Source organism: Drosophila elegans, unplaced genomic scaffold, assembly GCF_018152505.1.
Source record: "Drosophila elegans isolate 14027-0461.03 unplaced genomic scaffold, ASM1815250v1 contig_149, whole genome shotgun sequence".
NCBI classification, from domain to species: Eukaryota; Metazoa; Arthropoda; class Insecta; order Diptera; family Drosophilidae; genus Drosophila; species Drosophila elegans.
The window spans coordinates 8173648-8197448 of NW_024545513.1; the positions used below are offsets into that span (position 1 = coordinate 8173648).

Below are 23801 nucleotides of genomic sequence, written 5' to 3' on the forward strand. Positions count from 1 at the left end.
ATTGATTGATGGTTGTTGAAGTTGATGTGTCGAAGTTTTGTAGCTTCCATTTGCTGATAAACTTTGGAATAACCCCATGGCAATGGCAATGGCGGATGCAGTCAGTCGATGCAGCAGCAGCAGCAGCAGGAGATGAAGATGAAGATGCCAGACTTGTCCTTATTCGACTTATTCGACCCATTCGACTGGACACATCAACTAATTTGGCCCGACAGCGGAGCAATTTGCATTGCTCGTTGTGAGCCGGCAAATGGCAATTTAATAAGCACAGAGATCCTGGGCCAAGGGGATAATAATGAAGAAGGAGGAGGAGGCCTGCTAACAAAGTTACACTAATAATATGCAATAATGACGATGGAGATGGAGATGAGAACAAAGCAGGCCCAGGAGGAGCACCATGGCCAGGCCAAAGGACCATTTGATTTCCGCTTTAAGCGGAAGTCTCATTTGAGCCCCTTTCGCCAGCCCATCGCCCACCGCCCACCGCCCATCACCCATCGCCCATCACCCCATTTCTTTCAGTGTGGGCGAGTGTGCATGTGTAATTTTTACAAATTGTTACAACGAGCCCCAAGCCAAGGCAAATGGGGCCAGTTGATTGTATTTAAAGTTACTTTTCTTTCTACGCCAGATAAATTGCCGAACGAGGAGGCGGTGGGCGGAGGACCCAGTAAAGTTACCAACTTCTGTATGCCATTGTATCCCAGGACGTGATGGCAATCACAAACCTAGGAATATAGAGGTATTCTTTAGCCCTTGAGTAAAATGGAAACCATTTTCAAAGACTTCTAAAGCTGCTTATGTATGCTGTCGAAAATTGATTAAAATATTTTTAAAATGTAGCTAAGTTATAGTTCAGCATTTTAGCTAAATTTCATATCAATAAATATTTTAGCCTTATAACTATTATTTTTATATATCTATTGTTTATACATTTCCAGCTAGGTTAAAAATACTTCTATCTAAATAAAAAAAGAGAGCTTAAAAATATATAAAAATAGATGCTACAAATATTTTTTTTCGTTCACCCAATTTAGGGGGTCAGATAACTCTCAGAAATATTAAAATGCATTACTTATCTACAATGCAAAACATTAATTAATAGCTTTCGAAAATGAATAGATGCGCAAGTGCTCAAAGTAATAATGTCTTTGATCTGGAGAATCACACAATCGTTTCTTTTGGTTGAGGGATTCTATTGAGAGTGTTATCCCAGCTCGTAGATCCTGGTTCTTACTAGCCCAATTCCGTCCAAATCCCCACCAGCCTTTGTAGACTTGATAATGTTTACTTTAGCCGTTTCTTTTGCGCAGTGACTTGAATTTTCAGCCCCTTTCCCCTTTGCCCCTTGCCTCTTGTCGTAATTTCGTTTTCGTTTTGCAGGCGCATATCCGGCCAAGTTCTGTTGCTAATACCGAATGTGGGTGGTATTTGGGTGGAGGAGATCCAGAGACCAAGAGACCCAGAGTGCTGGAGGGGATTAGGAGACGCCGCGTGCCAAAGTCAACGCCGGCAACCGGATATCCGCAACGAGGCAGTTTAGGGGGGCGGGGGCATGAAGGGGGGAAGCAACAACTGAACAGCAAACATAAATAAACTGTAGCCGCAGAGCGGCAGCCAAATAGAAAGGGGGCGGAGGGGAATTGAGGACGAAACAAAGGCGTGTTCTTTGCATACACAACGATTTAAGCCACATAGTTCAAGGGGCACTCAACTTTCTCCTACGCCACTCACAAGTCCATGGTCCCTCTCACAGGACTACAAAATAGAGACAACGCTGCGAAAACAAACTTCAAATGTACTGCCACCAACTTCAAACTGTGCAAACTGTTTAAACTGTTTAAACTGTTCAAACCTGCAGCAAAACCATGTCATAAATGTCCCCAGAGATTCTCAACTGGGCACTTTAACTTTCCATTATTGCGAAAATAGAAGACTGCTTTTGAGAAACTTTTTAGCTTTGGCAAATATATTTGAAAGACTTATAAATGTCGGTTTATTCAAGCGGGCAAGTAAAAGACTACAAATTTGAGCCACCATTACTCATATTTGAATTTATGAAGGTTGAACCTTAAAAGATAATAAAACTCACAAATTTTCAAAACTTAATGAGACAGCTTAATGAAAAGCTTTAAAATAATGACTGCAATTGCAATAAATTATTGAAAGAAATTAAATTAAATTAAGTTTTCACTTTTAGATTTACACCATAATAACAAAATGGTAGAGTGGTAAAAAACCATTGTAAGTCCAAATATTTTGTAACCAATTAAAAAAACACAAAAATACAAATAAATAAAAGTAATAGGTTAAGTAATCCTTAACTTAATTAAAGACCACATGTCAGGTGGCATAAATCAAACAATCACATCGATTTAAAAACTGCAAGGACATCATGTCACAATGAAACCAAAATATGTAGTTGGGAACGGGAAACTAGAAAGCCCCATCATATTTCCTATCACCGTGGGCAAAAAAGGAGCAGCAGGAGCAGCGACAGCAGGCGACAGGACCTCCAACTTGATGGAGGTAAAGTTAATGGTAAAGGTAAAGGCAAAGGCAAAGGGATTTCTTTATTTTGTGTATTTCGGTATTTTTCCATACTGATTTGTTTGGGGACAACTTAAAAAATCAATTTGCCGCCGCACAAAGGGAAGCCGCTGCTAGGCAGTTAGCAGTTAGCAGTTAGCCAGGTAGCCAGACACAAGGGGCATGCGTAGAAATATGGAAAATTTCAATTTGTTTTGTGTGCGGACTAAAGTTTCTGACACTTTTCCAGGCCAAACACGAAAACAAACGGCTAACTTTTCGCTGGCCAGTTATGAAATCGCTTATTACCCGCACCTGAAAATCGGAGGTCTGGAATGTAAGGGTCCAAACTGGATCCAAACTGGATCCAAACTGGGTGCAAACCAATCCAAAAACTGAACTGAACCCATCTGAACCTGGCTGGCGAGGCAATTCATTTTAGTGTTTGACTTTTGGCTGCTGCTGGGTTGAAAACTATGGCAAACTTTTGCTTATTAAACGGAGGAATGGATGTGGATATGAATGTGGATGTGGATGTGAATATGGAGGATTTGTGGAGCTGTTTGCCAAATTGTGAATTGGCAATCAGAGTCCGCATGGAATTGTTGATACACCCATATCTGGGCCAGACAAGGACCTGTGTGTCGTCGTAATAGAATGCTAAAATATTCATAAATTGCCGCAAAAACACAGGGGCCTTTGAGATAATAAGCCCCACTTTGCCAGGGAGTTTTCAGCGTGGGGAGTTGCCTTGGAGAGGAGCCATCAAATTATACGCAAATATTGAATTAATGAAATTATTGACAGGCGACTGGGCCTGAGTTTGTAGCAGGTATGTAGGCATCCACAGGATTTCCCCCAGGGCACTGGGGGCACTGGGCTCCACTTGTTGCCCCACTCGCAGTGACAGGTCCTGTGGTCTGGCCAGTGAATTGCCAAATAAATTACACACGATTGCCGGCAAAGGTTCAATCAACTCGGGATTGTGTGCCAGTTTCCAGGGGTTAAAGGTACGCGGGTGTAACCGATTGCAGAAACGATCGACCTTAACGAACAAATGCGAGACAATAATTAACAAACATTTGATTGATACAATATAATTAAATATGTACTACAACATTGAATTGTATTTTAAATTGTGAACCTCAAGAATGACACTATCTAAACAACAAAAACTTATGCTTACTTGCTTAATATATTAGTTTATAAATATAATAAACTATATTTTATAGTTAGATTTAGTCTGAAAAAATGCGTCATACCTCAATTAGGTTCATAAAATACTGTTACATTTATCTGAATAGTTTACAAACCATTTTAAATTGTGACCCTCAAGAATGAAACTATCTGAAAACAAAAATTTGATGCTTGATTCTAGATGGTGGCTCTTCCGGCATTCCTTGTCCCACTTTTGGGAAATTCAGCTCACCAAATATGTATCCAGAATGGTGGGTTTGGGGCATGCCAATGCCCATACGTACATACATATATGCAAGTGATGATTTGACACAATGCCAGCCCAGCGGGGCCCTAGTCACAGCCACAGCCACAGGCACAGGCACAGCCACACCCACTTCTACACCTACACACCCACACAGCACAAAGGAGTGTATCAAAAAGTTGCAACACTTTATGGCCCATAAATATTTATGTCTCTTGTTGCCGTTGTGGCCGTACTTTTAGGTGGTTTTGGGGAGAATTTTTGGGGGACCAGAGGTTAGACAACTCGATGTAGCCAAATATTTTGGCAACAAAATGCAAGCAGAGCTCGTTGACAGGCCATGCTAACGTTCCTTGGCTGGGAATATTGTCCAAGAGCCGGCCAGCAGAACTGTCAGTGAAATTTGCCCAGATTTTCGTGATGTACCAGGTGAATGGTGGTGAATGAGTCTCCGATTCCCGGGAATCTGTCACTTGATGCTCATCAAGTATACGCCATGGATGGCAATCCCTGGCATGTTGAAGACTCCGCACCGCTTTTACGGTCTAGTGCGCACTCGCTTTGATCATCCATGGCAACCAGCCAGGTTGTTCGCTGATTTTCATTAAACGCAACAGTAACAAGTGCTCGGAATACTCACCCCCAGTTCCACGTAGTTGGTGTATATGGGATAGGGCAGGGCAATCACCATTCCGGTCAGCCAAGTGGCGCAGCAGCAGACGAATCCCGGCAGGCGGCCCTTCAGCGGATCGTTTAGCCAGCGCATCCGGTCCCAGGCGATCAGGATGTGCGAGATCATGGCCACGTGCAGTGGAATGTCCTGCGGGAATTGGAAAAAAAAAAAACAGAATACATTAGTTTTGGGTTAAGCGAAAAGGTTGGGATTTTCTCCACAGCACCAGCAACTGAAACACAAATGCTATAACTCCCATTAATATACAAATGACTACCTTAGGATTTCCTCTTAAAATAAAATTAAACAGCCGGATAAAATCGTTCCCTTAGTCCAAAGAATTAAATTTCGCTTTCAATGTTTAATTTCAATGCTTTCTCTTATTTTATTATATATTTCAAAATGAATATAATAAAATTAAAAAGCTGGGCAAGATCGTTTCCATATTTCAGTTATATATCGCTTTTATGTATGTCGACACCACTTGTAATATTTGCCTCCATTGTTCAATTGCAATAATGATCCTTTTTAATATTTTTTTTTTATAGATATATAAATATAGTGTTCCATTGTTCAATATTAAGTTAGTTGCCACTTGTAAGATATTCTTCCAAAGACAATTTTAATAAAGATTTTTCTTGAAAAAGCTTTCATTTTATAAAAACCTCTTCAATCCAATTTCATTGCTGAGTCTGAGTCTGAGTCGAAGTCCGAGTCGGGATCCCTGTTGGAGTTGGAGTCGGATTTGGAGTCCGATTCGGAGTTGGAGTCCGATTCGAAGTTGGAGTCCGATTCGGAGTCCGAGTCCATGTCGGATTCTTTGCCAGCCGATTCCACCGGTTTTACGTCCTGCGAGATGTTCTCGAAATCCATGAAATCTTCTTCCTCCGACGCTGTCGTCGTGTCACCGTCACCGTCATCATCATCATCATAATCATCATCATCATCATCATCAATGTATTCCCTCTTCCAACCGTTCGGGTCAGCCTGCTTGCCCGAACTGGTGCTGGCGATGGGTTCAGGTTCAGGTTGTGGCTGCTCCTGTCCCTGGACACGACCGGCCCGACCAGGCATTAATTGGTCCATCAAACGCAAGCAGCACTCTTTACGCTTAGGCTCACCTTCCTCCGGGCTTCGGTTGTATGAATCTGGGTGCTTCCGCTCCCTGATTGCTTTCAAGGTGCTCTCGTAAAAGCTGTCCGGTTGCCAATCACTGGACGAAGCCTCTGTCTTCCAGTATCCATGATCCCTGATCGCCCAGGGTCCGCTACTGGCACTCCACATGGAATTACCATTTTCACCATTTGAGGGGAGAATGCCAGGATTACTATTTTGGCTGAAGCAACTCATTGAGTCCTGATTTTGGGCCATAATCGAGTTCTGATCTGGCACATTGGATTGAGACTCAGCTGTGCTGGGACCGATCTGAGCGTCTGCGGATGGCACATCGTATATCTCGCCAAAGGTCCATTCCATGTCGGTGCGGCACTCCTCCACACAGGCACTTAAGTCGACATCATACTTGGTCACTTTTGGTTCAGTATCCTGGATGACATCTCCGTGAGAGGAATTGCTGCTCCCCGGGGCATTGAACTCCGACTGAGCCACCGCGGCTTCTGAACGCTTCACCAAGGAGTTATAGCAGAGGGTGCAGAACGGTATCACCTGGCCGTCGTTGCCGAAAGGAGTCAACCTGCCGACCTGGTGAACAATTGCCTTGCATTGGGTTCGTTCTAGAATTCTCTTCTGGGGCAGGCGATTCTTAGCCTTAGAAACCCCCTTCAACTTGCTTTCTTTCGGCTGTGAAATATATTAACGAACACGTTGCACATTAAACCGACAGCGTGTTTCTCGGCGTCATTGCTTACCATTTCTGCTTAGCTGCTGATTTTCCTGGAAAAATGAAAGTGTGCGCATGCGCGTATGCGTTCAGTCCGTCAAAAAATTAAATACTGTTGCTGGAGAAAAAAAGAGTTGCCAAGCCACCATAAACACGGTCCTGCACTATTAACAAATTTTGTTCTTTTTGTTCTGCAATTAACAAATTTTGTTCTTTTTGTTCTGCAATTAACAAATTTTGTTCTTTTTGTTCTGCAATTGCCTGCGCTGGAATACTTCAAAATGGCAAAGTCACTGTGGCAGCGTCAAAATGTGGTTCTTCTGGCAGAGCTGCCAGATGGTTGCAAAATGAATTTAGCTTTGCGGGCTGCCAACTTTTTTTTTTTCTTTTCTATATGAATTTGATGTCAAAAACAAGTAAGGCAGCAAACTTCGACAAGCCGAAGTTTATATACCCTTGCAGCTTTGGCAAAAATTAAATATTCTTGAAAACATTGCGATTATGATTTACTTGCGTAAATGTTTAAAAACATTGAAGATATGATGATTTGCAGCTCAATTATTCGATAGTTCTTATGGCAGCTAAACGATATCGTTTTCCGATTTTAATTGTAGCTTTATGTCATAGTCGTCCGATTTTGATGACATTTAAACCGTTGTTCTGAAATATTTAACTATTTCTTTATGTCGAATAACAAAAAAAAAAAAAAATAATAAGAAAAAGCTAAGTTATAATTTTTTTTTTCATTTATTTTTCCGATTGTTTTTTATTAAATAGATTCTTATTTTCAGCTTTATTATTTCTATTATAGCCACTTCTCAATTAGTGAAGCTTATGTAATGCAAATTTGTGTTACCATTGCGTATTTTTATTGGAGGTCTTTAAGGTGCAGATTTAAGACTACTTGTCAGACTTTTAGCAGCTCAGTGTGCATCTCCTGCTCCTCGGCAGCCACCCATCAATCATTCCATTAGGCGGCGATGGAGAAGGGGTCCTGGCAGAGGAAAAGGAAGTGGAACAGAAGCAGGAGTTCACCCACATGTGTACACGTGACCAGGCAGTAAGAAATGAGGGTGCCTGTGTGCGCCAGCTATTTGTCGCCCTTTGTGATAGCAATCAAATCGAATCATATCCCGTTCCGACCGCCACTCCATTCCCACGCCGTTCTGCCCCGTAATAGAATCTCCTGCAGCGTCAAGGTTGTAAATGTAATCATTTGTCTGCTCTACGGACGCCGGGCCTAATCGAATTGCCAGGCGGTTTGTTCTCTTTCTCGTTCCCGCCCCAATCTCGTCAAGAACGCAGGTCCTTTTTTGCCATGGTCGCATTTGTTTTCGCCACACAAAAGCGGCGCAAAAAGACAGACGGAGGCGAATCAAATCGAATGAAAGTATACGATTCTATTTGCTTGTGATTTCCGACTCCGAAAGCCTCGTCCCCATCCGCCCGACTCAATGTGTCAATCACACGGTGGCTTCCAGGCCACCAGGACACCAGCACACCAGCTCAATCGAGCGAGACCGGATGCCATCTTCTCCGCGCTCAGCCAAATGGGATAAATATAGCTCACAGCTGTAGTTAACAGTGATTGCTATGGAGTATAGTCTGGCAGGGCTGAACTTAACGGCCAGGGTGTGCCACAAAACTGGGCCATAAGCGATATGAATTACACCATTTTTGAGAGCCCTAAAAGTTGTACAAATATGACCAAAGATCTCAGCTCTTTGTACAAAAAATCCCTTTTAAACAGTAATAATTTATGAGCAATATACTCGTACAGTACAAAAACCTTTACAATCTCTAAGGACTTTATTCACAAAATATATTAATAAAAAAATAAAAAGAACAGGAACCTTATTAAAAAAGTCCGGGCTTAACAATATTTTATTCTTAATTGAAAAAAACCCTTTTGAAGAATGGTCTTCATTTAACAAGTTCTAAGCAACACAAAACATTTCAATTTTTATAAGCGAAGCCGTAGGATTTAATACCCAAAATATAATAACCAACTTATAGCACACAAAGTGTCTTAGTTGCAGGTTCGGGATCAAAAGGTAAGGTAATAAAGCTTATTAAACTCACCTGCAGCATGGGCAGAAAGAAGCACAAGAACTGGCCATAGATCCAATTCTGGATGAGCATGACCATCAGGGAGACGGGCAGGACGAGGGCGCACTGCACAAAGTGGCAGAGCGCCAGATTGATGATGAACGCATGGGTCACATCCTTGTACAGTCGGTGGTACATGATGTACACCACGATGATGATGTTCAGCACAACGCCGAGGAAAGCGAGGGCTGCGTACTGGATGAGGAAGAGCCAGTAGACCGACTTGATGCTGGACTTCAGGATCGGACCGCTCAGTCGCTCCATGTCCACCGTTTCGTTGTCGTGCCAGTTGAGGAAGTGAGCGATCGCCATGAGATACTTGTCGGGCATGTCTTTCATCTTCTCGCCCCCATTGTCCGCCGCATCTCCACCGTGGCCACCGCCTCCTCCGCCAACTACTCCGCCCACTCCTGCGGCTCCTCCGCCACCTCCTGCTCCTCCGCCAGTGCTCGCCGCCAGCTGGTAGGCATCCGATCCTCCGACCAAGTGACCAAGCTGCTCAGCAGGCGACATCCTCACCACCTGCAATGGAAAATCAAGGCGAAATCGTTTAATTAGACATGTTTGATTACCATCCACAAATTAAAAGAAAACTCTTTTTTTTTTTAGGTGGCGCCATCTGCCGAACGGCAGCGTCAACACTGTAAGCTAAGAGCAAGCGGCACATCTCTAACGCTCCCTTCTGCTCCCTTCCGCTCTCTTAAATTTATTACATGTTCTCCGTTTTTCAAAAATGCAGCAAAGTCATATTTAAAACCTAATTGCCAATAACTTCTTAAATGTGGGTTCGATTTAAAAACTTGGTGTAACAATAGATATTGCGCTGCATTTAAATTCTATATAAATTAATCCGAAAGGATTTGCATTTTTTTTTTGTGAAAATTGTGAGAGCTCCTCCTGAAATAAAGCAAATGTTTGGAGATATGTCCATCGAAATCTTGAGCTTTTTTTTTGCATGGTTCTTTAGTCACTCAACTCAACTCGATTCATTCATTCATTTGTCGTTTCATTGTTCGTTCATTGTTTTGTTTCTGGTTATTGCGGTTGTTGTAGTTACGTTTAGTTTGCCGCTGCGTTGTTATGTTTTGTTTTCCTTTGTTTCGGCACTTGCAGCGGAAATTGCCGAAAGGAAAAGCTGGGTGGAAAGCGATGGAAGAGGAAGAAGTGCTGCAGGCAGCAGACAGCAGCCAGGCAACACGATATGGAAATTGAAAATCTGTATGCAACGTCTGTCCCGTTTTCGTCCTTCAGCCTGCGGTCGGAGCTTAAATGCTCCACCGCCACATTCACAAATGTCCTTACAGGTAGAAAAACTCACGAGAGCCTTTAAAGGGGACAAAACTATATCGCACAAATATTAATTGTTTTAATATTCATATTGTAGTGGATTGGCGTATACTTAATATTTTTAAAAGCTTGGAAGCCCATAAGTTCATATGTTTCAATCGAATTTTTGTGTAGAATATAACAGAAAATTTGTTTTACAAAACCAATTTAAATATAAACGTTTTTGGGTTTACAACTTAACTATTTTAAGGGTAAATTTTATTCCTAGGGATTCCATAAGGAATTAATTTATGGTATAGTTTTCCAGAGTCCAACTAAATTTCGACAAAATAAGAATTTAGTGACCCCGATTCTTAAGGATTCCATAAGGAATTAATTTATGGTACAGTTTTCCATAGTCCAACTATATTTCGACGAAATGAGAATTTAGTGACCCCGATTTATAAGTCCACAGCTTAAACAAATCTTTTTTTTTTAATATCGAATATTTGTGCAGGCTACGACTTTCAGGCTGCTAGTTTTTCCCCCTGTGCACATGGGGCGTGCCACGCCCCTTCTTGGCTAGGGTCTGGAATTTCAATCTAGACAGAAGGCAGTCAGAAGCTAAAGAAAAAGGCAGACGGAGAACACGTAGCCACACACAAATTCACGTTCACACTCACATTCCCATTCCTATTCGCTTACGTGTATGTTGACCGTATGGCCACAGTAGCAGCCACAGACAAACATGCCACGCCCACCGCCTACTGAGAAATCAACACCCACCCCTCCCCACCGCCGCCTCTTCTTCTCCAGGGCTAGCAGTTCCTGTTCCGGGGAATACCTTGCAGCTTGTGCTTTCCCCGCAGCTCGTACTTTCAATTTGAGCAGCAACTTCCGTTCAATTTATTGTTGCTAATTTTTCTTCACTTGCCTGCAAAATATTTTCGTTGCTGCCACGTCCTGAAAACACAAAAAAAAAGAAAAGAAACAGGGTGCCTGGGGCCTGGGTAACAAAAAGCGGCCAAATTAAATTGCTTTAAATGAAATGATGATTGAAATGCTTATCGCCGGATACTTTGCTCAACATGAACGGGTACCATCTGTTGGGGGTCCACTTTAAAGATGGCCTTTGGCATATCTCCCTGTTTATTTTTCTTTCCCAGCTAAAATGTAATTTCCTAGGAAATACTTAAAAACCGCGTTCAAATTTGCTGGCCTAAATTAAAAACCTCGCCTTAGTTCCATTTTTCACCTTGATGTTTAGAGAAATTTTTCTTGAAACAAAATCGTTTTGGAGTAAACAAATTATTAACTGTTTTATTTATTCAAAACATAAAAGGTGGTTTAGTTTCAAGCCACCTTTGTTATTTAAATGTTTATTTTTAAAAGATTTTCCTTGTTAAATATACTCATGGTGGTATAAATAAGGGAAAACGATTTATCTATTAATACTTTCAAAGGAAAAGGCATATGCTAAAATTAAAAATATAAATAATAAAATCAAATGGCATTCACAGTTAAAATTTTTTCAGATTTTCAAATTTCTGCAAAAAATGATGATGTACCCCCTTACAAAAAAGTCAGAAATTTGGACATAAATAAATTTTTCAAAAATTGTTTTTCAAAATTCCATTTTTGTGTCAAAACTAAATTAATTGTTTTCTATCGACTAGGGATGGATGGCATAGGTTGCCAGCTGTTCAAAACTGCAACTCTTTTGACTTTGGGTCTTGTTTTGGCAAAGTTACAACAAAAAGACTCTTCAGAAATGATATTGTTTGAAAAATCTCCAAGACCCCAAAAAACACATTTAAAACTTGGGTTTTGTGTCGAAACTCTGGGAAATAATGGTCAAAATGTGGAATGTCATACACCGTTGAATTCGTAATAAAATTTCCAATCGAATGGCATTCTCAGCTAAAATTTTTTCAGATTTTCAAATTTCTGCAAAAAATGATGATGTACCCCCTTACAAAAAAGTCAGAAATTTGGACATAAATAAATTGTTCAAAAAACGTTTTTCAAAATTCGGTTTTTGTGTCAAAACTAAATTAATTGTTTTAAATTGACCAGGGATGGATGGCATAGGTTGCCAGGTGTTCAAAACTGCAACTCTTTTGACTTTGGGTCTTATTTTGGCAAAGTTACAACAAAAAGACTCTTGAGAAATAATTTTGTTTGAAAAATCGCCAAAAACCCCAAAAAACACATTAAAAACTTGGTTTTTGTGTCAAAACCCTGGGAAATAATGGTCAAATGTTGGAATGTCATACACCGTTGAATACGTTATAAAATTTCCAATCAAATGGCATTCACAGTTAAAATTTTTTCAGATTTTCAAATTTCTGCAAAAAATGATGATGTACCCCCTTACAAAAAAGTTAGAAATTTGGACATAAATAAATTTTTCAAAAATCGTTTTTCAAAATTCGGTTTTTTTGTCAAAACTAAATTAATTGTTTTCAATCGATCAGGGATGGATGGTATAGGTTACCAGCTGTTCAAAATAGCAACTCTTTTGACTTTGGGTCTTATTTTGGCAAAGTTACAACAAAAAGACTCTTCAGAAATAATTTTAGTTTCAAGCCAAAATGTACTTGAAATGTTTATTTTCAAGGAAATAGCCACCTAAATATAAATGCTTAAGTTGAATTTGAAACAAAGCCTTCTTTTATATATATATTTTTTAGAAGGAGAAAATATATGGTATGTATTTCAGAGCACCCTGTACCCATTGCAGTTGCAATTCCGGCTTGGTTTGATGACCCGTGCCGAACAACAACAGCAGGAACAACAGTGCGCTTAATTTTGTTTGAACATGCCATTTGGCAGATACACCCCGTGCCCACTTTCCAGTTTTAGTAGTTTCTTGCCCTCGGACGACTCTTTATCTATGTATATGTATCAATGCTACGGTCGCTCACATGTGCGGCCCAGTTCGGGGCCAATTCCTGCCTTTTCTACTCCGTCCTCCTCCTCCTCCTCCTCCTCCTCTTCCTGTCGACTCCATTATGGCCATCTCGTCCTCCGTGATTTTTTTTGGGTTTGGGGGGAGGTGAACCCATGAGAATGCTCCCAAATAGGGAATCGTCGCCCATCCCAAATGCTGCATTGCTGCAGTGCTCCATTTCACTGGGTTATTTTTTTTCGTTTCGCCTTGGTTGAGTACCAGTGCGCACTTGTTGCCCCAGTGGGTACACACTGTTTTTTTTTTTTTTTTCTGCCAGTGTAGACGCTTAGGGATTAAGCTTTATACATTTGTCAATTAGTTGCCGCATGTACCGCATGCCAAGTAATAATTTCATTTTACTTGACTGCTTGCAGATATGCCTCGCTCATTTGATGTGGCTGCCACTTTGCCACGCCCCTAGCCCCTAGCCCCCAGACGACAACGCTCCCGCCCCCGCCCCTTTTAGCCTCACCCAGTGCGTTAATTAGCTTAAAATGTTAACAGACAGCACGCGTTGCGGCTTGCGGCTGCGACTTTAGCCTTTCGGGATTCTGGATTCAGGATTCGAGATTCGAGATTCTGGAGTCGGTATTCTATTTGTGGCTGCATTGTCGACAAAGTCAAGGAGTGAAAAGTATAAAGTAACTTTTGATATCGCTCCAGATTCGTCGCTGGCCGCCCACTTTCCGCCCACAGATTGCCATCGCATTAGAAGAGTCAATAGAGCAAAGTTTGCGAAGCACATTTCCCGGAGTACGGAGTCAGGGAAAATGCACTGCATCAATCACATTTCTGCTTAGTTCAGCTGAGCGCTTCACTTGATCATTAGGCGACAAAAAGTTCTGTAATTGTATGGCCAAAGGGGGATTTTGTAGCACAAGCGAACCGGGAAGTTAATTTGCTAATTTATTTTATTTTCTGGTCTTTAATCTTGGCAATCCCAAAAGGTTGCACTCTCGGGTGATTTATTAGGTATTACAGCTCACTGATTAGTTATAATTACGCTATATTTTATGGTAATTTCAGGGCTTTTTGTTTCAACTCTAAACAGTTTTTGTGCTTGTACATTTTTTGCTGGCTTAATAGTATTAGTATTAAAATGTATAAAAAGATTTATTCACTATATGTAAAACAATTTTTTAAATGACATATTTTGCAAAAGCATGGCTTTAAAAATTAAATCAATACCTTTGGAATATTTTTAGCTTATAATTAGATTAGCTTAAATTGCTAGATATTTTTTGCCATAATCCAAAATTAATTTATAGCAATTTACTAGATGAAGTCTTTTCAAAAACAAATAACAGAATAAAACTAGAAATTAATTCAATATTTTTAGCTAGTAGATAATTTTAACTAATCTTATAACATTTATTTAGATGCAGTTAAAAAAATCAAACAATAGTATGTTAGTAAAAATTAAGCCAAAGTCCTAAGTATATTTTTAGCTTATAATCCTAGTAAATGCCTCAACGCAGAGCTCTTTAATGTTACTCACGTTAAGGCTTATAACTTGTATTACGCTTATTTATAGCAACTAGTGTTAGTTAATCTCTTCAGCCATTTATGGCTCAGCGCGGGCCAACATGTGTCCATCCGAGTAATTAATACTGATTTCCATGCGCTCCTTCGAGCGTAACAGCCCTCAGTACAAAAAACAACAACGACGACAACGACAACGACAACAACAACGAGGCGTTTAACAAGTGACAACCAGAAGCGACAAGGCAACAACTTTAGTTTACTGCGTGTGTCTCAAGGTCTGTGCACTTGTACCTTCAACAGCACACCACCACACCACCCACCATACACTTACCACCCCCTAAGCAGGACCACCCCTCCCCGGGGATACTATTTATCGCTTGTTCAACACCGATTGGGCGTCGTCTTTCCGAAACTTTCCCAATTAAGCAACGCTAAATTAAATGCCTGGCTCAAATGCGAATTTCTACATACTCTACCATTCATAACATAACATATATGCTGACATTCTACCATTCATATAGCGCAGGGGAATTCATCCCTTTTGACCACAGAATCGGGAAGAAAGCTGCCAAGAAAATCGATCTGGTGTTGCATCCAAAATGCTGAAATGTTTTCATTTACCCATCTCGTTTCGATTTAATTAAATTGCAATCCATTCAACGTCCCTGTCTGCGTGTTTGTCATGCTGTATTTACATATGAAATATATTCTGATAAATTTCCCTGGCCTTGGCCCGTTCGTGTAACAACTCCCGACTGCCCAGGCATCCAATTAGTGAGAGCTGCAAGTGCGAATCAAATGTTTGCGAGGGCAGATCGCAGATATACAGGTGGTGTGAGCCAGAATCAAGCCAATTACTTGTATAGCAACATGTTGTGTAAATAGAAATATGTAATATAGTTATAATGGTCTCATAGATTGTAAGTTTTCTATGGGCAGAAAACCTTTTCAACGCCGATAAGCCAGAAACAAGCCACTTAGTTTATATAAAAAATCATCTAATTATAATATAATTAATTTATATAAAATAAATATATATATATAAAAATATGTTATATAAAAAAGCCACTTACTTATCTAAACATATATATAAATCAATATTATCAATATCAATGGATAGACAACCATTTCAATACACTTCGTCTTCTGCATTTTTAATTATGTGCGGTGCGTTATCCCAGTTTAGTTCGTCTTTTTTCTTGCAGTGCATGTCAGCAGTGTTAGTTAACAGGCAGTTTATTTTTGTCAGCCGTTTAATGCGTTTTAAATAATGCTTCCGGACGGGAAATGGGCAAATTCGCCATTGTCGTCCGTCCGTCATTTGAAACTCAATAAATTTTGTACACCGACTGCTTTATTGTATGGTACCTACATACCTCCACCCAAAAAAGTGTGCTACAGCAACTGAGCGAGTTAATCGCTCATCAGCACGCAACGTGCAAGTGTATTTAATTAGCACACAAATGATTTTGATAGCAGTCCACGCCCCAACGCCTCCCACACGCCCACTGGGCCATAAAATCAACGAGAGAGAAAGCCAAATTATTTGCCCATAAAAATTTGTCATGTAGAACGAGTCGCGAGTGGCAGCGAATTGAATGGCGGATATATATGCGGCATTAGCGTCATACACAGTGCGAAAAAGAGGTGATTAATTTAAGTAACAAGATGATCCTAAAAGTTGTCTCTTTGAAGGTGGATTGGTTAACCTCCATTGATTTATTAATCCGCTTTACAATTTTTGTTTACAATTCTGCCTCCTTTTTTATACCAAATTTTAATGATTTAACTCATTGTAAAATTTGCGTCATCTTAGTAAATAAATAAAAAATAAATTGTTGCATAGTTCTGATAAGAGAAATGCCGTGCTCTAAATATGGATTTCAATTATTTTAATTAATTATTATATTTAATTATTTAATATGCTTAGCACAATTATTTATTAATTTTATACTGAGTTATAATAATCCTGAACAATAAAATTGTAATTTAATATGTGGGCTTAGTCCTAGTTTTTTACAGTGTATTTCCGGCCTCTTCCTGAACAAATTCCTTGTAATGCGTCTTAGGCTGGGTGCGTCCATAAATTAGCAGTGAGACGACATCAAACTCCCAACTCTTGAAAACTTTTATCAGGCTTTTTACAGTGCCTCCCTCCCTGAAAACCCCCCTCCTGGAAATCCCCTCCCCCCTTCTACCCTCTTCACCCCCCTTAAAGCTCCTAAAATCGAGGGCCTCTTTTGGCCAACTGGTGCGATGCGGCATTGACTGATTATGGCTGCCAGCAGGCAAATAAACACACAAAAAGGTAAGGCGACAAAGGCAACATGGAAATTGATAAGCCAGTTGCTGCTACTTTGTAAACAGCAGCACACACACCATACACACTCCATACACACACACGCCAATGTGTGTATTTGTGCATTTTATGTTTATTGTTTTCGCTCACTTTAACCAACACAAATCCAAACCCACATGCACGTACAGTATAGAATGGCCCACAGACAAGGCCAGTGAATACCCTAGGATAAAATGACTCAATTTGCGTGCCACCTACGAAATATTAGTGATCACTCAATCGTAAATATACTGCATATCTATGGCAACTGGCGAAAGTCAACTTGATTTCTACGAAATGCGGTAGACCTCATTGTGTATGCTTGTTACTTTTTGTAGTGACTAGTGACTGCATTCAAAATTCGTCCTCACTACTTGTTCACCCTTTATCTGCCATCGTTCTATCGGCCTTGGCTTTATTTGTCTCCGGTTTATGGCTATAAAAAAAAAGAAGAAGGAAATATACCTATACACATGGGTAGTACATATAGTATATTATCTATGCATGGACACAATGTGCGCCAGCTTGGGACTTATGGTAACTTTTCCAGGTTGCTCCCAACCGAATCGATTGTGGGGTCAATTGGTCGACCGGGTACTGTTGCGTGTTTACACTCTATGGCACACTATGATTCCATATTAATGGCATTTCTAATGGCCAGCTCAGGAGTTGCAGATAAATTCAACCCCAATAATTGGCGCAATTATTTGATTTGCGCAATGCGCTTGGCCAATTGGAAATTTGTATTGGGCAAATGGCAAATAGGAAATAGGATATAGGAAATAGGAAATCGAAGAAGACCAAGCTAATTATTTTAATAGCGTCAATCAAGCCAATTTGCACACCGTTCGACGAATGAAATGGAGGATTGTCATCAGCACTAGAACGCAACAGTTAGAGCAGCGTGCAAATAATTGCATACTTCTTTGCATTACAGACAATGACTCAATCCTCTAGTTATGGCACTTAAAGTAATTGCTCCGCGTTTCAGTTTCAGTTTTCCCTCCCTAACTAACCCCCCCTTTTTTGGGGACAAACTCTAAACGGAAATTGATTTCGCAAGCCTTTGGCTAATCAGCCTCGCAGTCTCAGTTTTTGTCGGCAGAACTTGCAACTTTTCAAGTGATTTGAGCATCGATTTTTTTATGCCCCCCACTTTGGGTTGCTCAAAATGGAGCCCAAGCAAAGGATGCGCTGTTAATGAAATACCCAAGTCGATGGGTATATGCTATAAATTTCATGAATTCTTGAATACACGAAAACGGAATTGTTCCTGAAATAATATTAGCAGCGATGCCAGACGTGTAAAATGAAGTGCAAACATATATGGTAGCTCTGTTAGCATTATTATTTTAGCTGATTTTACCAGCTCCAAACCGAGCACGAACACTAAGTAGCAAAGCAATAATGCCAAGTGCAGACAAAAATAAAAAAAAAAACTTTGAAAATTGGAGAAAAACCGAATTTCATTTGTTTAATATTACGTTCGGCGTTGCCATCATATTTATAAGGAGTTAAGTTGGCTGCGCCACACCATTTCACGCCCTTGGTCTGATGCAGTCAGCTTTCGTGAGCAAGCGAATGCATGAAATGTTGTTTATGCACACACGTATTTCCCCATTTCATGAAATGATTACATGAAATGGCTTTCGCATAAACACAGTAATAGTGGTAAAGTGGGAAAAATGCGAAACTAGAAAGGAAAGATCCTTAAGGCGTTTAAAGCAAGTAGTAAATTACTGAAAATGATGCATAAATAAATACACAACACGATATTCAATAAAATAAATTTACTATTTGCCGTGTTCAAATCCAATTAGGATTCGTTTGATAAATGATACCGGATGAGGCACTGAGGCGTTGAATGTAAGTGTAAGACCCACAAAATTGGTTTGTTAAATAGTTTTGCATTCCGTATCTGTCTAATTTGATGATGGCCGCTCCTAGGGAATTCACACTTCGTCCTTATCTAGCGTCGTTGGATTTGCTCTCTTTCTTTTTTTTTTATTTGATTTAGCTACTTGCTATATACTTTGCCTGACTGCCTTCGCTGTCGCTGTCGCTGTCGCTTGAACAAGACAAGAAAACTATAAAAGCGCAAGACGTCGGAGGACGAGGCTTATGAATGGATGAATGGATGGCCACATGGGTGGCTAGCCAGGAGGGGGAGGTCCTTGGGAGGTCCTGTTCTTGGGCGCTGCGGGTCGTAAGAAATTGACAAGTTTCTACTTGAGAGTGCAGTCAAAGAGCATTGGCTGAGCTCTGTGCCAGAGTTTCTGACGGCATAGTGTGTGTTTGAGTGGGTGTGTGTGTGTGTGTGTGTGTGTGTTTGTCGACAGCAGGCAAAAAGGAAATACCACTCCCACTCCCACAGCCACGCCCCCTTGGGGCCTGCACTCGCCCTCGGTCATTGACTTGGCTCGGTGCTGCAATTTGCAATGCCTGCTTCAATCCAACCCCTAGCCACCGGCAATTGTCAATAGCAACAAAATTTTCAAAGCAACTTGAATGTTCTACGAGTATTTTCAGTATGGGAAATTCCTGGAAAACAGACAGGAATAGAAATGGTCTACGGCTGAAGCGGGGGAGCAGGGGGTCGGATTGACCCCACCCTCCCCCGGGGGAGAATGGCAGCGAGTGGAGCGCATTGATTTTGGTCAATGGCCTGTGGCGTCTCGGCCTAAACAATTATGTAGAGCTAGAGAAAAAGTATGTAGTCACTATGCCTATTCCCTGACCGCCACTGTATAACCAGAGATATGCCTATATATAGTACTTATATATAATATATTTTTGCACCCGAACCGTAATCAAATTGAGCCGGCTCGCAACTTGCGACTTTTGTTGTCTGTCAATATGTTTAACGGTGCGTATGATTAATCTTGATGGGACTCGGGCGAACATTTTTTCGTGTCTTCTTTCTCACAGGCCCACTTTGGAATTCAATAACAGGAGGGGGGTCACACAAAGTGGGACAGTGAAAAGTTTACTAATTGCAAATTAGTGCAAAAACATTTCTTAATTGAAATTGCGGCAGTTTACGTTTTGGGGGGTCTCATTCCCAGGGGTTGGCTTCTCTTAGTCCCCTGCTGTTTACTAATTGACCCCCGAAATATATTGATTTTTGCGGTCCGTTTCAATGATGTGGCAAACGAGATTTCCAGCAGGGCTACAAGATCCCCTCAGCGAGCAGCTGCACTGTGGAAAAAGGGGAGTACTTTTTGGAGGCGCACTTCAACACGGATGTGGGATTGCCAGTGACTCTTGACCTCGCCTTGACTCGGGTTTTTGTTTTCCAGTCCCATTCTATGATCTCAATCCTTGAACCTCTTCTTCGCTGGAAAATGCTGGAAAATGCTGAAAAATGGGAGCAGAGTCAGACATTGTTTACGCGTCGGGGCAAATACTTTTTATACACACACATAAAAGATTTCGCTGAGAGCATTTCGCATTTGCATTTGCATTTCAGGGTGCCGCACCGAAAAATAAAAGGTGTTTTTTTGTTTTTTTTGTTTTTTTTTTTTTTGGTCGTTTGCAAGGTGAAAGCGCATTGTGGCTGTGCTGCAATTCCATTCCAATGCTTTGGCAGCCTTTGTGCGGACAATTTTCGAGATTAAAATAGTCGCGAATCTGGAGAAAATTAATTGTTTTCATTGCCTGCTGTGCCTGCCAGCGAGCCTTGAATTCGCTAGTTATCCGGGCGTGAAAATAGGATGGGAGGTGGGGCTTTTTTAGCCGACGACGTGGCACAACACTTTCGAAATAGCTGACAGCAACTCTGCATAATTGAACAACCCTTTTGGGCCTTGCCCTTAACCTCTGTAATGCGTGCCCTGACTATTGATGAAGTTCAGGCCGCGCAATTGAACGCAGACGGCGCGTGCGGTGAACTTTTCTGGCTTCCTTGGCCTCCATAGTCTCCATAGACCCCATAAAAAACCATCCACCCCCCCCCATAACCACCCATCCCATCTCTGCTCCGACTTTTCCAAGTTGTGGTTCAATCTAACACCTGCCCACCCATTCTGGGTTAAAGGCTGGTTGTGATGGGGTTAAGTGGGCTGCTGGCGGTTGGATGTTGCAGGTTGGAGGTCAAGGGGGGCGGTGTAAGCTCTAAACGGTTGACAAAAGGCTTCGCTAGGGTTCCGCAAAAGGGCGAGACTAACAGATGGCGGATACACGGAAAAGATATTTCAAATATCAAGTATACGCCCTATTGTCCCAAATTAAATTTGAGCACTACGAATTTGGGCCAAGTGGCCCAAACACTCAAAAATTTTATTTTCATTTTCAAAACACATTATATTAACACTTTTACAATAGTTACTTTAGTAGCTAAAAGGAGAAAACAAATTAAAAACCAAGTGCACGCCATGGTCTGTACTAGCCAATGTCAGGTCATTTAGTGAAATTAAAATTTACACAAGTTAAAATGTCAGAACCACACAACAAAGATTAAAGCAAGACCAATCTTGCTATGTCGAGTATCAACAGTAGCTAAAAGAAAAAATAATCAAGTATACGCCACGTTATGTTCATAACAATGCGATTGAATTAAGTAAAATTGAAGTTTAAATTTCCAACTAACAAAAAAAGAGAGCCAATATAGAGAAACAAAATCATTCTTTGCCACTTTCCTATTTTACCCAATAATTCAAGCACAAGGATACTTCCAAGAAAGAATTGTTTTGGCAACCAGAATGTTTTGCTCAATTAGGAATTCTTCACAGTCAATTATGCAACTTTTTAAAAATCAACTCCCTGTTACTTGTTTTTGGTACATAGAAATTATTTAAATTATAATTAAATAAGCTCAATTTGCGTTGACCAACTTGTTTTTCGCAGTGCAGGGGTGAGGCGGAGCTTGGCTTGATTAGATTTGAGCCGGGACAAGTCAAGCCGCGTCGCGTTTAAGCCCATCAAATGCCGCCGGGCCCGTTATGTTCCGTTTCATACCCCCCCCTTTTTTTTTTAAACCCCCACTTCGACGCCCGTCTCTCGTTATTCATTAACTTTAATGAGTTCATTTGACTTGAGCGGGTGGCAATGGCAATGGCACACTGTCGATTTGCGGGTTGGCAATTTTAAAAGGCTTGAAGCTCAGGCAAGGTTGCGTTGCCAGCCTAATTGACAGCCAGTAGTCGCAGTTTCGGGCCCCAGATGAAAGGCATCTGTGTCACTTGGCCAAAAAAAGAGAAAAAAGGGGCAGTGACTGAAGCTGGGGAGGCTTTTAAAGCCCCGCCGACAGCTAATTGAATTGCAACGCTAATTTCGGGCCTATTAGCTGACGTTTTAGCTCGAAGATGGCCAGCACTCAACACGTTAAAAGGCAGTCAGTGGCCATGTTTGGGTATATAAATGGAGATCTCTTAAAGGATATGACTGAAAAAATTCAAAAATATAAAACAATGAAGATAAATTCCTTCGGCTCTAATAAAGCCCAAAGAATTCTTTAAAATTACCATGCAAATACCACCAGTTTTAGAACGGCCAGAAATTAACAAAGTCAGCGTCCTAATAAGGGGATTATGGGGCATGTTATGGCCATTAGCTGCAATTCCAAGCACTTTTTTTGGTACATCCCGGACGTTTTTATGGCGAATTTTGTAATTTGCTGACGGAATGCGGAGCGTAAAGTAAAACATTCAAAGTCTCCCACGTAATTGACAAGGGTGCAAGGATTTATAGCACATCCCAACCGGATGTTGTTATTTGGAAATAACAAGGGGGGTTTTTTGAGTAACAATCTTGGCGGTCTTTTTGGGACTGAACCTTGGAAATCATTCTTTTGGTGGGCCCCTACTCTGTTAAAGAAATTAAAAAAGCCTTGCTTGCTGTATACATTGTACTTGATTAATTAATGCAGTCAATATATATGTACTAACAGCTTTCATTACATAAAGTCTATATATTTTTGAAATATTTTTTAGCTTTTGTGCTTTCATAATCAGTCTTACACCCTACATATTTGATTGATTTAAGACTTACAGCATTTCTGCTTTCGAAATTTGATACTTCCAAAGCAGATTTCTGGAAATGGATATGGTGAAACGGGGCATTAAGTTATCTTGCCACATAATGCGAATCACTCGGGCGGATTGCTTCGCTCGACTTTGCAATGTTAAGTGGCGTCGCTGGCAGAGTTGCCACAGTTGCCACAGTTGCCACAGTTGCCACAGTTGCCAAAGCCTTAAACACCCATCCACTTCAGTTGTTAGGAGCCGAGCGTGACAACATTTTTAATTACATGCCACACAAGCACCAGAAAACAGCAACAGGCATTCAAATATCAAGTACGACAACAAAGCTGGAAAATATTTAACGCATTTTACACGCACTCCCGTTTCGAACTTTCGGCAGTGGGCTCCATCTATATGTTTTTCTTTGGTGCTTTCATTAAGGAAATCCATACGGCAGTCGGCATGTGAATGGGGCAGGGGCCTCAAGTTTTTACGATTCGTGAAGACGGACAGGGTAAAGGGGCGTGGCAGTCTTACCGAATGCAACCCAAAGCACGCGCCGCTGTTTGCCCAAAAACAAATGGTAATGGTAACAGGAACAGGAACAGGAACAAGGTACACAGAGAAAAGTATTTCTTTAAATACTCATCATCATGCCTTTTACTTAGGTTAAAACTTTATTTTTGTAACGCATTTGCATAATAGAATCTCATACCTCGTAGAATTTTGGTAAAATTTATATTATTATTTGTAAATAAAATAGTGTTCATAATTTTCCTAAAGTATCGACACTTTCCCTCAAATTTTAAGCTAGTTTTGCCCCATTTTTTCACCGTGCACCTGCAAAGACAGGAGGCATATGGAAATTCGGTGAGCGGGGAAATGGTAAGTGGGAAATGGGAAATGGGAAAAGGGAAAAGACAGCACACACGTGCTAAGCCCGAGTCAAGGGGAATCGATTAAATTTCTTTTAATGCCCAACCATAAATTTCTCTCTCAAGCTCCCTTTTCCATTGTCAACGACCTTTCAGCGAACGCAAAATGCAAAAGGAAGAGCAGCCAAGGAACAGAAAGAGCAACAGAAACTGGAACACAAACACAAACAAAAACAGAAACCGAAACAGAAACAGAGCCCCGAAAAAAAGATAAAATAAAATAAAATAAAAATAAGAATAAAGCAAAAATTATGTCTAACATCACATTGCAG

General features: G+C 40.8%; 2 protein-coding genes across 2 annotated transcripts in view; both read right to left on the minus strand.

Moving 5' to 3' along the window:
• The window catches only part of LOC108136591, a 40743-nt gene that overhangs the window by 12811 nt on the left and 4131 nt on the right, over nucleotides 1–23801 (minus strand). The window contains exons 2-3 of the mRNA XM_017257904.2: nucleotides 8566–9114; nucleotides 4611–4790 (exon numbers count right to left, since the gene is read on the minus strand). Coding sequence (XP_017113393.1) covers nucleotides 4611–4790; nucleotides 8566–9105 — 720 coding nt within the window. The 5' untranslated portion in view covers nucleotides 9106–9114. The remainder of the gene's footprint in view (nucleotides 1–4610; nucleotides 4791–8565; nucleotides 9115–23801) is intronic.
• LOC108136592 (clumping factor A-like) lies at nucleotides 5065–6814 on the minus strand. Its single transcript, XM_017257905.2, has 2 exons — nucleotides 6512–6814; nucleotides 5065–6443 (listed from the first exon to the last, which is right to left on the minus strand). The coding sequence occupies exons 1-2, from the start codon at nucleotides 6512–6514 to the stop codon at nucleotides 5313–5315; spliced, it is 1134 nt and encodes a 377-aa protein (XP_017113394.1). The 5' UTR covers nucleotides 6515–6814; the 3' UTR covers nucleotides 5065–5312.